Source organism: Numida meleagris, chromosome 7, assembly GCF_002078875.1.
Source record: "Numida meleagris isolate 19003 breed g44 Domestic line chromosome 7, NumMel1.0, whole genome shotgun sequence".
In the NCBI taxonomy this organism is placed as follows: domain Eukaryota; kingdom Metazoa; phylum Chordata; class Aves; order Galliformes; family Numididae; genus Numida; species Numida meleagris.
This window is the reverse complement of record NC_034415.1, coordinates 29198950-29215574: the sequence shown is the minus strand read 5'-3', so window position 1 is coordinate 29215574 and position 16625 is coordinate 29198950. Positions and strand designations below refer to the sequence as shown.

Here is a 16625-nt window from a genome sequence, read left to right as displayed (position 1 = left end):
AACCTGGCGGGGTTCTGTTAGTTTTTGACAAAACCCTTGCCCTGCTGAAGGAAACAGAACATTTTCTGTTGATTTTGGTGGAGCTGGGGTGATATCTAGCATGTTTGTGTGCAATGATCTCATATAGCAGCTTGTCACAATTCTCTTATCAAGGCACAACACTAAATTATAAAACTGTATGCAGTTTTAAAGACAAATATCACACTTTCACATGGAAACAGCAGCAGATAAAATAAGCAAGCAGCCTTTCATCTCTGACAGCGCACTGAGACTCCTTGCCCCATTCCAACTTCGCTTTGGATGCCAGTAGAATTAAAACCAAACCATAAAAATGAATCAAATCAAGACCTCTTCCTTACGGTTTAAATACTTCAAGTATTTATAAATACAATTTGTATATGTTTTATATACATTTATATTTTTAATATAACAAATACCTAAAAAGAATCACCTATTTTTTAAAACAAATTCTTATAATGCAAGTTGGGAAAATGATATGAACTATACCTGTTATCGCTCAGGTTTAACACTCTCAGCTTCTGCATCTGGCCTATTTCATCAGGGAGGAATTCCAGTTTGTTGGAACGCAGAGACATCACGGTTACGTTTTTACAACTTCCAATCTGTGAGAACGAAAAAAAAAAGCAAAGATATAACAATGCTCGCTTCGAAAAAAGCGTTATCACTAATGTAATGTCAGAAGGTGGCCAAATTATCTTTTTTTTTCCTATAAGTAACAAAGAACAGAAAATGCAGAATCAGAAAACACTGTCTTCTGTCAGAAACATGAGGGAAATGCACTTCGCTACATGCACTGCTGCTTCTGAGCGATGCGCTCACCTTTGCATGAGTTCACTAATTTGATTTTTACTATTTTACTGCTCTAGCAGTAAATGAATTGCTTTGACAGATATTTTGACTTCACAGGGATGAAATCTGAGCCCCGTCACAAAACATTTTGATGCAATTTAAAAACAGAATCAGCTTCTCACTTCTCTAGGCAGCTCAGGAAGGAAATTCTCATCCACAGCCAACGTCCTCAGGTTGTGAAGGTAACCGATGGTAGAAGGTAACGACTCCAACTCATTACAGCTGCAGTCAAATTCTTCTAATAAAGATAAACTGAAATTGTAAATGCACTTGTTAGATGCTGTGTGAGAGTTAAGTAACAAAAATTAACCATCTAAAACATTTGGAAGTTTCAAATCTTCACAACTCTGCAGCTGTCGTGCCCTGAAGATGGAACCTTGCTTACAGATTTCCCTAGGAGAAGTCTATAATAATAAAAGTTTAGGAACTATTTTGCACACTGTTCACTGATCTCATCCAGTAGAGCAGCTTAAGAAAGACTACTTAGTTTCCCACATTATCGCTGTTGGCAGTAAGTTTTCCAAGTATTCCACACCCGGGGCAGTTGACGTTAAGCTGATGAACCAAATGGAAAGTTTATAGACTTAACAAAGACAGACACGCAACAGGTAAGGACATACCACTGGTTGTGAAACGAGCTGGAGGTTTTCTATTGGGTCCTAAAGACAGGGGCCTACATCATAAAAGCCACCTCCTTGCCAGCATTGCAGGACGAGAGCAGAGGAGAAGCCAAGGGAATGGACCCAACGCGGAGCCCCTACCCGGGCGCTCCAGCACCAGGAGGCCCTCACAGGCTCCTTTCTGCTCTCCAGACCTTGTCCTGGCACTCACACAGCACTCACATCTCTGCTGAGTGTCATTTTGCCCTGAGGACTGCAGGTGGTATGAGGGAACACTCCACGTTTCAGTCTTGCTTCGGCAATTTGACCTTTGCTAATGCAAATTCTTACGAACAGGAATGAATACAAGTCACATAGAAATAAGCATATTACATTTATGCTATAGACGCACATACATAAACTTATCCTGAAGAAGCGTCTACTGAATCTCTTGAAAAATTAGGTCAGATAAAAATAATTTTAAAATTAATGCTGTGCTGCTCATTCAAATCATGGAATAAAAGTTTTGTGACTCATTGTGAATACCATCATTCCCCACTTCTATCGCCCCTTTTTTTCTGCTCCATGATTTTTCTCTCAAGTGCTCATACAGAATATGTGCATGACAGAGGGAAGTCCAACTTGAAAGCTTATTCAATTAAAGATGCACATGTTCTTATTTTACTGATGATAACACAACCAGAAAAGCTCAAAAATAGACAAGCTAATTTTGAACAACTGCTTCCAATGGAAATTGGAAGCTCTCATCCTCTGAACTCTAATGGTGCAAGTTCCCATGACAGCAAAGAGTGACTTGACTTGATTTGAAAGATGTTGTCTGGCACAGATGTTCTCAGCTTCCGTTCTTCCTGGTGACACCATCAGTAGACAAATGAAGATGGTCACGATAAAAGCAACAAAGTCCTCGTGAAACTGTACTGTATCTCTGTGACCACCACTGCAAAGCATGTAGTTCAGAATGTGATTTATCAGTCACCATGGCTTGTGGATGACCAGATGAACACTGTGTTGAGAATAACTGCTATAATTCCAATCGTGCTAATTTAGCTAAAATTTAATTGCTTTAATGTATTAAATTTAATGCCTTCTTGGGCTAAATTCAGATCATTCTCTATAGATTTCAAGAACAGACAAAAATCAGATGCATCATTCACTGAAATGGGGCAGTTGTCAGTATGCATACTAAGGCTGATGAGGAATATTTGTAGGCAGACTGGTAAAAAGACATTCACTGAGCATGGAGACTGCCATGAACAAAAGAGGGGTTCCAGCCCATCCCAGCCCCATTCTGTACAGTCACAGACTTTTGCTCCCAACCACCACAGCACCAAATCCTCAGGTATTAGCTACACCCATCTGCCCAACATCTGGCAAAAAGAGCTCTGCAAACAGGAGAACATAAATTTACCACTTTGGTCTGCAGCATCTGATACTGCTAGGCATGATGTAGACCACGCATATACACAAATACAAGGGACGAGAGGCAACAGCCTTAAGTTGCACCAGGGGAGGGTCTGGTTGGATGGTGGGAAAAATTTCTTCTCCAAATAGTGGTGATGCATTGGCACAGGCTGCCCATGGGGTGCAGGGTCACCGTCCCTGGGGGTGTCCCAGAGCTGTGGGGATGTGGCACTGAGGGATGTGGGCAGTGGGCACGGCGGGGTTGGGTTTGGGGATCTCACAGGGCTTTTCCAGCCTCAGTGATTCTACAGAACACTCCTCTGACACCACACAGCGGCTCCTAAGTTACTGCACCATCCCCTGTGCGTGGGCCACAACCTTTGCACCTAGAAAGCAGAAGCAGGGGCATTCACTCAGGTCCTGTGGGTACAGTCTCCAGCCTCTGGGTCCAGTTTGTAAAGTACTTGATGTAAATCCTCTGATACTATTTAAACAAGATAAAGATAAATATATCCTTAAACGTTTTACTGAACTGAGTCTGCTGTGCATAGCAACTTGCAGGTCCAACTCCAAATGCCATTTACAGGCTTGTGCTCTGAACATGCCTGCCAGCAATGAGGGTGGTAGTTCACTGCTAACAACATTGACTCAGGCAGCGCTGAAATGCTCTGTGTCTCATCAGGAAATTGGTCCCTGGAGGGAGAATTCCCTCCTCCACATTGCTAATCTTTGTGCGAGAATAATGCACTCTGCAGTGGGTACCATGCCTATCATTTAGGAGAAAGAGACCCAGTAGGAAACTATCCAAGTGGATGAGTCAGAGAAAGGAAGTTCATTTTGATGTGGGAGACACTGTCCTCATTAAGTGAGGGAAAGTACTACATTTAAAAATAATGTGGTAATATTGGGTGATTAACCTACTGTTCTGCAGACACACCTTTTAGAGCAGCAGTGTGCATCTCCTACAACATAACCATGGATCCTCAACAAATAACACTGAGCAGATATTAAGCAAAAAAAAGAGGGAATTCCCTTCAATATGAACAATTCAATCCATAAGGAAATACTGTCATGGCAGCTTTTAAAAAATGACTCCCAAAATTGCTAAAGGTAATGCTGGACACAACGTCAGCCTCCCTGCACAGTGCCCAGCTCAGCTTTGAGCCCTCACTGATGGTCAGAAGTGATTGCTGCACGACCATATTTCCATTTTGTCACTGGTGCAGCCAACTTTTAACACACACCATTAATATCACATTGATACAAAGCGCTGCAAGAGGTACTTCACAGGAAGCCAAGCCCGAGATTGCAGTTGCTACAGTTTTCATAATCCACAAATTCAGATTTTTTTTTCCCCTGATGTTATACAAACAACAAAATTATTATTGAGAATATCACTATAAAATGGGTGCAGGAGTAGGACAGCACCGGCTGTGGAGGTTAGAGATTATTTCTACTCTAGAGATCTCACTGTACAATTCTATTTTTTAACAAATCAAAAAGAATCCTTCCAGGCTTTAATTTTGGAAGGCTCTCATCGGCCCTTAAGAAAAATACTTCAAGTGAAATACTTTGTGGAGCTAGAACTCAATGAAGAGAGATTGGTTTTTGCTCTTTGAGCACAGGTAGAGTCCGAGGGCAACTCTCAAAGATGGCAAAAAGAGGACATCCGTCCCTTCCTCCTGTTCTGTGCTGAGCACAGCGCTGCTGTAAGCATTTCTTAGGCTGAACTCCATTTCTTCTTCTTTGGGGGTTGAACTAGATGGAACTAGTTGGTTGGAACTAGATGATCTTTGAGGTTCCTTACAACCCAGGCCATTCTACGATCCTTCCGCAGGAATCCTGGGTGACGGGGATGATGGAAACACAGGAGCTACAGCTGCTGACAGTGGCCAGGGGCTGTGCATACTGATTTTTTTTTTTTCCAAAAGTCGGTTTAGATTGAATTTCAGAAGGAAAAGGTGTAGAGGAAGAGGCCTCCTACAAAAGTGTCGGTGTTGAAGATGTTCTCCGCTAGGAAGGGATACGTGTCGTGTGAAACAATATAAATCAAATCAATGCGCCTACTTCCAGGAACGGCAGAATAATCGTACTGGGCAGCAGCTGGTTCCTCGTATTGCTCTGCAGACAGGCCTGGGCCCGCCCTGAGATTTACAGCAAGTTGTGCATTTTGTGCAGGCAGTACACTGGGGCAGCAGAGGGAAGCTCTGCACGCAGCAGCGCCAGGCAGAATTTTGCACCAAAGGTCATGCAATATCTGACCGAATTTTAGCGAATTTAGCTTTTTGTAAGAAGCTTGCTTTTATGATATTTTCGCATTTTTATGTATACACCTACAAAATCATCACCGCTTTTTCATTTATGCTCCCTCAGTATTTTAAGACACCTTCATACGTGTGTGGTTTACAGCCATTTTCTTTCCAACATCAGTCCTAGCTGTTGCTATGGAAACTGCCATTCCCCCAAACTCTTATCTTTCTTCTACTTTCGTTGCTTTGATCACCCAAATTGCAAGTGATTCATACAGAAAATACCACTTCATCCTTTGTCTTGAGCAACATGGTACATTTCACCTTCCTATCGCTTATGCCACTGTAAGTCCACAGAGGTAATGGCGCTGCTCCGCGTGTAAATGGGACAAGCTGCGTGTCAGGCACACATTGTGGGATTATTTTGTAATTTGGTGCTTCTTCTTTGTCTCACTTTTGATTTCAGAAAAAAAAAACAACCAAGTCAAAGGGAAAAGATGTTTCTTGATACTCACTTTCCAATCGCATTGGGCAAAATCGTGAGCTGATTGTCATCGACCTTTAACGTTGTGAGCCTTTTCAGCAGCCCTGCAGAACGGGAAGGAAAGGAGGGAAGAGAAATACGTCACATTCATCTTCTTCACCTTCTGTAATCTCCAGTATTCTTAAATAAACAATAATGTCCAGCACTATATTATTTAGATCTAGATTGTAGAAATTATGCAGTATACAAACACATTCTTGTCCCATTGAAAATGTGCTCCATTGCAATGCAGCGCAGATTAAATGTTGAGCTGAAATGCAATGAGTAAAATATTAAGTGTATTCTGAAGTCCTGAAAAACACGAAGAGGAAAAAAAAACAAGAATAGTATCCCATCTGTACAGGAAGAGCAGCATTTCTACTTATCTATTAACGTTTCAATCCAATCCAAGTCCTGTTGCCCTGATTAAAAGGTGCTTAGGTCCCAGAAGGACACCAGCAAAACTGCCTGAAGTAAATGCTACACTTAGAGTGCTTCACAATATGTAGGTACAGACAACTAGAATCAGTCCTGAAGGCATCTGTGCATGCAGCTAATTCTTTCTGTTAAGAGAACTGTTAGATATTGAAGCATCAGCAGATGCATTACTGGGTAACATTTACCCAGGGAATGACACTTCTGCTTTACACTGTGTAACAGGGGAAATCAATACAACAGTAAAGACAGAAAGAATGGGGAAATCATTGCATTGCAGTGGCTGAAATTGAGCTCGATACAGTCAGAAAATAAGATTCCCACCTTCTGGAAGTTATTGACATTTCAAAGCCTGCTGCTGCCCTGAAAGAGTTCTGGAAACAACAAAATAGCTTTTTTTTTTTTTTGAAACTACTATTTGTAATTAACCTTGCGTATAATATAAATTAACTACTTAGATACAGAAAAATGCTAAGTGGAATGTGCTGCAGTATAAAAGCTAAAGCAGATGGAAAGTAGGATTGAAAGGGATATCAGAAGCATTACTCACTTCTATCACAGTACATTTTTGTTGAAAAATTTTCAAAATCAACATGTTCCAGCAAACATCTAGGCTTCAACAGCACTGTCTTTTAAGAGGAAAAATTCCTACCAAAAAGAATTGTAGCAAGCTGTCACCTGAAAATGCAGTACTGAAATGACTCTTTCTGCTTGGCTTCAGTTACATCTATTATGATTCACTAATAGGAACTTGGAAATGAGAACTGAGTGCACAATTCACAGTGTAAGCATCCTTCTGTACCAGAGTTATGTAACCTTGAAAATCGATCTGCACGTGCACATCAGAAAACTGCACTGAGAAAAAACTGCAGGGTGGACGGTGAGAAATTGTATTAGACCAAAATGGAAAATAGCTGTAAAAGTCACTCAGTAATGCTCACGTAGTAGAGTTTTATTAGCCAGCCATATATTCTGGAGGCTTGACTCTGTTAATTAAAATGGGGGAGGTGCACACTTCTGTGTTCCACCATGTTCCAGGATGATGCATCTCTGGGGCCTTATCTGCTGGAAGCAACAGAAGAGAGGAAGGACCTCCAGTGTTCCTGGACAAAACCTAAGGGATCGCTTGTACGGAGCAACGTACCTACAGACACCCTGCAGAAATTCTGTGTGTTCTAAGTAATTCAGAAATTCTATACATGCAATATAGTCAAAACAGAGAATGAATAGGTTGAACTGTTTCTTCATTTGATGCCATCATCTAGAATTGCTCTATTGTAACTGATTTTCTTCAGGCATTTGATACTGTTAATATAATCACTTCTATACTTCCATTCTAATTTAGATCAGATCAGTAGTACCTTTAGTTTGTTCAAAAACACAAATCAGACTAATCTAGACCCTCTAACCATGGATTCTTTTTTTTTTTTCTGACATTCAGAACAGCCTTTATCGACTGCCCCAATCCCAGATGTGCCCAACTCCTTTGGAATTTAATGGCAGTTCTTGTTCCAGCTTTACCATGAAGTCAAGTGTAAAAACAGGAGCTTTTCTCACCTATGGAGTCTGGCAGTTGCTGCAACATATTTGATGACAACAGGAGGTCTTCAAGTCCTTCACATCCCGATATGTCCAAATCAACAGTTTCTATCCTGTTTTTTGACATATCCAGGTACACGAGCTGTTTTAACTTCCCTATAGACTTAATAGCATGTTACAAAGCGTTACTTCAACAGATAGACACGGCATGCCAATTTCCAAGTTTAAAGACATACAACTGCAATACAGACTTCTACTGGTTATCTTAGCACGCTTCTCTTTTTGTCCCACTGAAGCAGTGGTGGTATTTCCTCAGAAAGCTGCAGAAGGAAAGGCTCAGGCATGGGGCAGAGCTGAAAATCAGTTTCTCTGTGAGCCCAGGTGATAATTCTAACACCTATTAAAATGCTGTCCGCTGCGGTTAAACCAGCCTCTAATTCTGCAAGTGAGCTGCACCAAAATTAATGATACACGCCAAACTGATTCAGATGTTCAGAAGTGATTAAATCTGGAGGAAAACTGAGTTTTCAGCATCACACGGCTGTATTACTACTTTGGTTGGACACAACCAAATGGTTGGTCTTTGGCATGACTCCCAGCTCACCCCTCCGCCCACAGCAGCACTGGGGCACCCAACGCCAGCGCTGCTTTTCCGTGTCGTTCCGACTGTCTGCGTTTTGTAAAGTCTAAAATCAGATTTCAGATATTCATAGTTCGCTTACGAGAGGTTAATCCCAACCGGTTCCTTGGTGAATACATTAAGTGCAGCTGCAACATCAATGAGCAACGTGACAAAAATTCTCAAATTTCTTTGAAAATCTGTAGGCATGCGGACTTTGAAGCCAGCAGGAGCAATCTGCTTCTTGGTCCACTATCACAGGATGGTCGCTTTGCTCTAGACATGACATTTCACCAGGAAAACCAGCAAAAATGTGCTGCTGTTTTCCTTACACTGAAATGTACAATGTCTGAGAAGACAGTAGAAAATAACTTCCCCTTGCAATGCAAACTACGCAAGGCTCAGATATAACAGGTACATTCCTAATTAATTACTATCATGTAATAACACAACATTTAGAAAGTCTTCACAAGCATGGCTATTTTGAGCCTTTCATTTCTTGATAACCATATTAGAATTAACTAGGAATATGCACCCATTCAGAAAACGCACATGCACTCATTTACTGCACAGTAAACTGTTCATCATTAGTACAATAGATTACATTACATAAAATAAATGCTCATACCCCAGGTAGTACTTGCAGAGAATTATTGTCCATCCATAATTCCTTCAGATTTTGTATTTGTTCGAGAACCTCAGGCTGAGGAAAAGAACAGATCACGTTATGGACAATTCTATCAAGCTGTTTGGTTTTGTTGTGTTGTTTTTGCTTTTTCTTGTTAAATAAAACAGTGTTTTCTGACAAAAAGATTTCATCTTCAGTTTCTTTTTCCATAACACACATCACATTCTTGGGTAGTTAATGACATGAACAGTACAATAATGTAACTGAATTTGTGTTGTTGCTCTTTAAAATCGAGAAAGAAATTTAAGAAATCTTTGCAAATTAAATGAAAACAAAGAACTCCTTAGCAGTTCTTGTTCTAAGCAGGTTTTTGGCAGTATGCCATTTATGAACAAGGCAAAAAAAAGAGAAATGAGTACCATTTCACCAGCAGTATTTAAACACGGCTAGAAAAAAATGTGTCAGTTCAGCATGTCAGCACCTAAAGAGAGAAATCTATCTCCTGTAGTCTAAATTCTTGGAGTATTGCAGCGCCCACAAGAAGTCCTCTTCCTGCTGCCCAGCCACACGGCGTGTTACGGAGCAGCTCATTCTGCACGGACCATGGGGAGGGAGGAGGCTGCCCACCCGCAGCTCAGTCCCTCCGTTCTACGTGCAGTCACGTTATGTGTTTCTATTAAAAAACGATTAGTCAATAATTGGAAGGTAATTTATTTTGCCTAAGCTAATTCTACTGAATTTTCTTTTTCTTCTTTGATGGTTAAAATCACTTCTGATTTCCAGGTTAAGTTAATTAGTGGTCATTTTGTGCTATTTGTTCCTGTGATGATTGATGATTCTCTTTTCCTCCGGTGTTCACTGAGGTTAATATAGATAATCATAATTCCTCCTCTCAACTCTAATTTTCCTTCCAATTCCTCTTATTAGACAGATACCTTCCCCAAAGGCAGCAGACTGCTCCAAAGCTGCACGTGGCCACAATGCCTTAATGCTTCTCAAGCAGAAGCCTAACCTCCAAGCAGAGCACCGAAACGACACTGGTGTTTGTTGAAAAAGGGCATTTCTTACCAGTTCAGAGAACTCATTATTGCCCAGATCAAGTCTCTCCAGCTGAGTCAGCTTGTGCATCGACCTGTAACAGATAAGGAAGTATCTAAGATGGAAATTTTCCTTGGAACCAGTCGGTCAGCTGTTGTTTGGATAAGAATAAAGCTCAAGTGATACTGCTGTTCTAAAGAGAGTTAGATCAGATGGATGTTACTGCAAATGAGAACAACGTACTTCCACTTTTGGACATCAGCTATAGTTGTGGAACTGCAAAGCTAGCAACAATTACAAGAATATAAAAATAAACAAAATCTTGGTACACTTTTGCATGGTTGGTCAAGGAAAATGACTCACTTATAAATAACTGAAAATTCTATCAATTCTGATGTCTATATTAATTTGTAAATTTGTGATTGATTTCTTTTTAAACTTCTAAAAAGTGCTCCTGCTTTTTGCAGCAGAAATACAAAGGGTGGCTCTTACCTCCCTAAAGCTGCAAGAGCATTGACCTAGAGTTGCAAATGGATGAAAAGCAGCATACAGGTTTCTAATTCAGGGATCAGGATGAGACCTGAGCCCCTGTGCTGCAGGGCACGGCTGGGCAGGAGAGGAGCGATGCAACATCAGCCCCAGCAGCTCACTCTCCCACCCAGCGTTATTCGAGAAAGTGGAGAAGGAAGGCAGCATATGAAAGGAAATGGAAAATTAATTTCAAATGTGCATTATGGTGTAAAGGGCTTTAAATGAGGAATCATCTGGATTGATGTCTGCAGCTGATCACTGTGTAACAGCCAAAAAGGCATGTTTGTTGCTTGGGCACAGGTAACTCAAATGGTGAAATAAAAGTGAAAAATGTCTGGGTCAGATTCTTGATTTACAGAAGTGAATGGGATAAATCTCCCTGGTTTATCTCTGAATTTACTCTGTGAGAAAAAAATGGTTCTCGCCACCACATGTGAGAATCACACATGGCACCCGTGCACACCGACTGTGAAAAGCACTTGGAATCCATCAGTTTGAATACAGGCAAGCTTTTAAGAAGAACCCACAGATGTTTAAAAAACTATACTCAGAATATGCCACAGTCATTGACCCAAAGAAGTAATCCCAAAACAGCAAAGGTAATTTCAAAACGGGGAAAAAAAAACTGCTGAGCAACTTTTTAACACAAGCTGAAGGATGGAAGTTCTGGATGGATGGAGTGCTGCAATTGCTGCTACTGGGAAGAACGTTCTGCTCTTGTGTAGCGTACAGTGTTGCTCATATTGGAGAAAATAAGACTTTTTAAAGGCTGACTTACTCCCTGCTCGATGTGTACAACTGCCACTTCACAATTCTCTACAATGTCAGAATCTCAGAGTCGTACGAAGCCAAGGCTGGGAAGCTGTATTCAAAACTACCACGATACTAGAGTGAATAAATAGCATCCTCATTTGAATGTATTGATCCCCATGGTTTATGAGTGACTTGATGTTAATAAATGATTTTGAATAGCACAGTCAATACTTTATAAGAGAGGTTATTAAATTTAAACCAAATAGCTTTATAAATATTACATAAAGATTGTATTCATTTTGAAAAACTGGAATAATGATGCTTATATTCCTCCAGGGCTGCACTAGACAAGGCTTCTGGGATAGGGCACGTGCTGTGCAAGTGGTGCAACATGCCATGATGCCCTGGTGCTGCCCTCAGCCTTCCCTCCTGCCGGAGCTCCCCTCACCCAGCTTTGGCTCTGCCAGCACTTCCTGGTCATATCTGGAGGACAGCCTGGGCCAGCATCACAGAATCACAGAACCATTCAGGTTGGAAAAGAGCTCTAAGATCCCCAAGCCCAACCCCAACCCATCCCCACCATGCCCACTGACCATGTCCCTAAAACTGACCCCTTCCAAAAGGCACAAAACACAGCTGCACTGTTACGGATAAAGTTCAAATGCAATACATAAAATACTGCCTTTGTTTCCATGGACATAACTGGGACAGGGTCTGACTGCCTCTGCAGAACTTCTTGTTCAATCCTGGTAGACCAATACGCTCTAGACACAGCACTACATTGTGGTGGCAGTAAAAAAAACCAAAAAAAAAAAAAACAAAAAACAAACCAGAAAGAAATAAAAGGATAAAAATGATTAAAGAATTTAGTATGAACTACAAGAGTCCATTTAGAGGCCTTCTGAGGTACTCAGAGTTGATCCTAATCCAAAAATTATCACAGCCTTTACTGATCTCTGCTACTTACTGTTTTATCTCTGCATTTTGTATCGGAAATAAAGCTGATCATTAAAGATGCTACAACTAAGCAGTGGAGACCTGCTTTGACATTTCAGCTACAAAAAAAATAATGTGATGGGGTGGAGTGGAGAACAGTGATGCATATTTTATTATGAGAAAATTTCATATTCAGTTTTCTAAAGCACTAAAAAAAAAATCCCACAATTGTTAGACAAAAATGCAAATATCACCCTACAGTAGAAAGCATTTTCTGCTAGTCATATATTATTGAAGTGAAAAACCATGTAGATAAACAAATATTTGGCTCTCAAGTTTCAGAAGTTGCATAATCTAGCACTTCCTTTAAGTGAGCAGTCTCCACGACTGACCTCCTGTATTTCTCCATCTTTCAGCTCAACTTCAAGGAATGAACATTGGGGTCACACAGTAAGATCAACCATTGGATTTGCTTGCATACTTTAGAGAAAACGTTCTGTAGAGAAGAGTTGTTAAAATACATCTGGGCCTCTTAGGTGGAAAAGTAACACCTATTTTTGGAAGACAATGTGCAACACATGACAGTGTAGTTCAAGCCTAAAGCATGGAGTGGTTAAATCTGAAACAATACTCATCGATATAACTACGATTAGTCAAGACTGAGCGCACACTGTTAAACAGAAAGTGGCTTTTTATACGCTCTACACTGACCCTCCTTTTTAAGTCAGTAATGTAACTCTTGATTCATGCTCCCCAATTCCCAGTCTGCTTCTTACTGAATTTTCGTTCCTATAGTATTCATTACTTTGAAATATTATTGCTATAAAACCAAAAGAAATGATGAAAATATTTTATCTTTCAATAGTAACTCTTTAGAATGCAAGAGTGTCTGGAAGACTGGGAGCCATTCACAAAGCAGTAAGTGCTCCGCTGGCACAACAGATTATGATACTGAAGAAAGATAACGAAGTCACCTGCAAACATGAAGATTTTCCACTCATTTCCCCAAAGGGCTCAGTTTGATATTATGCTCTCCATTAAAATTTTAGCTAACGATGTCTTTAACCCCTCCGGTCCTCTAACTTCACTGTAATTCTCTTTGGAAATATCATGCAAGAGCCGACTGAAATTTTACAAATCCAGACAAAAGCTCCTTTTTTAAAATAAAGCCGTAACCTACTTAAGTCAGATCAGTTACGCTCAATGTCCTGTTAAATAACTTTTAAGTCACTGAAAATGTCTAAATTTGGTCTAACTTGTGGCTTTGGAAGCTTTCACCATTGTACCTTAATTGATTTATTATTAGTCCAGCTCACATTTCCGACTCTTAGATACAAGTTGTAAATATTGAATACAAAATTTTTTAATCACGTCATCTTAATGAAGAAAGTAATTACGCTAGTAATTGCAAACACTTGATGACGATGGACTGTCTTCACTAGCACAAAGATTCCCATTAATTTTATGGGGACCCTCTCCATGATCACGCACATCCCCTGGTAGAACACTTGCAAAGTTGGGCCCAGCCAGTGACAAATGACTGCAATTACTCAACCACCATTGGCTGGTTGCTGCTTTGCAGAAAACACCTGAGCTCGCGAGCACTGCAATTTTACTGTTACTTACACCTGCAGATGTTAAAAGTTTTCCCATCGGAGCACTGGCTGCTCACACGCCCACAAGTATTTCACTTTCACTTCTGTATTTCATATTTGTATTCTACCTTGGAAGATAACTATTACTTTAAAAGCTCTGTTTTACAGCACTGTAAGCTCACTACAGAAAACACCTTTTAACTACAACTTTAAAACATGACGGCACAATTTCTCTAGACAGAGAAACAAATAGCTTCAGAAATGGCAGCATTTGTACGGAGGCAGATGAATTTCAGCTAGCCACTGTGGGACTCTGTGGAAAGACAAAACACGCTGCAAAGGATCCCGTGGGAACAGCCCATCCCATCTTCCATTACTCTGTGATACTTTCGTCTCTTTCATGCAGCTACTTACAGTTTTCTTCCAAAAAGTCCCATTATATTTTTTATGTGGGGTCATTTTATGGAGATGGAATGGGGAAGGCGCAGTTATGAGTAACGCTCGGTTAAATATTCATTGCTTCCATGACGTAATGTAATTTAATTAATGTGATAATAAAACTTGCGGCCAAATTTTTTCCACACAAATCTTAATCCAGATCACGCTTGGATCCATTCCTCCGTCCATAGGTAACTGCAGGAGTTACATGGAGGAGACTGCAGAGCTCACAGAGGGGTGCAGCGCGTACAGCATCATAAACTCATGAGAAACTACAAGCGTGATGTGATGCAACATGAATGCACACTTCATGTGCTGAACTCTCACAAAGACAGCACTGACAGCGCTAACAGTTACATGCTGCATTTCCTTGAGGAGCAGCTTATGGATATGCTTATGTGAGTCAATGACAAACGGATACCAATATTTGCCAAAGAAATAAAAAGGAACTGAAAGCAAATATGTCCCCACTAATGGAGTAACTGCAGTATTAATTTCAAACGATGTTTCCTCACATTTTTATTGCACGCAGTAATTTTTATGTTATAGTTGTTAGAAACATCACATTCAGGAGACTTTTCCATTTCTAGTACTTTAAACCTTACAATATAACTTTATTAATTAATCAGTTTAGGAGTCGCATTGTAAAAATAGTACTTAATGTTAGTCACCTATGTTAAATGTTGCAGAACAGTTAAACTTTAAACAGGGATGAAGTATTACATTGCATCATTTGTTTCCATGTACTGCACTTAACAGATTAAAAGGAAATCTCAGTACTGGTTTTCAGTGAACCTCAGGACAATGTACCCCATGCCCAGAATGTAAAACATTCTAGATCTTGGAAAGCAAAGAACCACACATATAAATTAATCTGCCATAAACAATCAAATCTACCTAGGTTTCAAAATAATAGAATACATTAATGAAAAACTGACTTTGAGGATACCAAAAATTGTTATGCATGGAGTGAAATACATACATATATGTGAATTAACTATCAAAACAGCATTTATTTCAACTTCAATTATATCCAAGAACGTATATTTTGCGATTTTAACTGTCAACCCACAAATCAGAGAATACAGTAATGATCATGGGAGGATGCTTAAAGTAATTCTGTGTTGCTTTGCTACTCTTCTATGGCCTGATCATTACTACAGCCCAAAGTCAGGAGCAGGCAGCCCTCCAGCTGCACAGCTGTCAGAAACACCACTGCAAAACGCAGACATACCATTAATCTGGATCAAATCTGCAGGAGTAAGAGGCAGCCTCCACCATCCTTTGCATACCAGCCCGGTTTGGTTTCACAGCACAGTTTAGGAGAGCTACCTCAACACAGTCAACTCATGCTGACACTCCTGCTGCTGCCATTTCTGGCGCTCAAAAATCTGCTGCCTCCACCTCCTCTGCTGCTTGTGCCACTGAACACCCTCAGGTGATGGGCAAGGGCACACACTCTGTCTTCCAGCGCTAAGGTGAGAAAAAACAATTTCAATGACCAAAAGATGGAACTGCTGGTGCAGAAGGTGTCTGAACACAGCCCGTTGACCTACAGCATTGAAGACTCGGGAGACCTTACCTAATCCCATGTCAAGGGTTTAGAATAAAAAGCACCACCGAGAAAGATGTCCTCCACACAGAAATTGGAGATCAAGCTCTTTCGTAACTCAGTGTGAACAAAACCACACAGGTACCTCATTTCAGCAAAAAACTTCCGTATACTAAATGTAAGGATGTTAAAAACACGTCACTGAGCTGAAACAAGGCTTTCCGTACAGGGACCTAAATTCCAACTGGTTTTGTTTGTGGTAGAAATGGATCAGGTCTCCAAATGAATCTCTCAGCTCAGGATCTGGTAATGAATCACTCTACAGCTGGCAAGGTGCACAACTGATCATGGAGACAGTTGAAATCATCGCATCTTTGACCCTCGTTTGCACACCAATTTCTTTCCCAAAATGGCTTGGGAGCCATTTTGACATGCAAGGCCAAAAATGCCGCGTTGGCCCTGACCTTCCATCTCCTTTGCCAGAGAGCAGGGAGAAGGCCCAACCTAAATATCAACTTGGTCTGAATACCAACCAGCATGAACCAAGTCTGATGAGCATTAACAAATCCTGAGGAGTAAAATCACCTGGACAAGCTAACCCAAAAGCAAGAACCAAACAATGTTGCCCTCAACACATTTCGTACTTAGCAGTCCCTTTGATTCCTATTTCTACTCAAACATGGCCCAAAGACATCACCAGCATGTAGAAAAAACAGGAACATTTCTGCAGCTAAAGCCACAGAGATGAAAGGAGGATGAGCTAGGAAAAGATGAGGATGAATTCGAGATGAAAAATGGTGTGACTGATGAACAATCTTTGCACTAATTGAGGAAGAGGGATGGAAGTAATTGTGATATAAAAATAAGGACCATTGCAATCCACTCACACATATGTATT

At 40.5% G+C, this 16625-nt stretch overlaps 1 protein-coding gene across 11 annotated transcripts in view; it reads right to left on the bottom strand.

The window, feature by feature from the left end:
• LRRC7 (leucine rich repeat containing 7) overlaps positions 1-16625 on the bottom strand; it is a 133261-nt gene that overhangs the window by 38740 nt on the left and 77896 nt on the right. For all 11 annotated transcript variants that reach the window (XM_021405198.1, XM_021405199.1, XM_021405197.1 and 8 more), the window contains 6 exons: positions 9953-10016; positions 8885-8959; positions 7656-7800; positions 5656-5728; positions 993-1122; positions 508-623 (listed from right to left, as the gene is read on the bottom strand). In XM_021405198.1, the coding sequence (XP_021260873.1) occupies positions 508-623; positions 993-1122; positions 5656-5728; positions 7656-7800; positions 8885-8959; positions 9953-10016 (603 nt within the window). The remainder of the gene's footprint in view (positions 1-507; positions 624-992; positions 1123-5655; positions 5729-7655; positions 7801-8884; positions 8960-9952; positions 10017-16625) is intronic.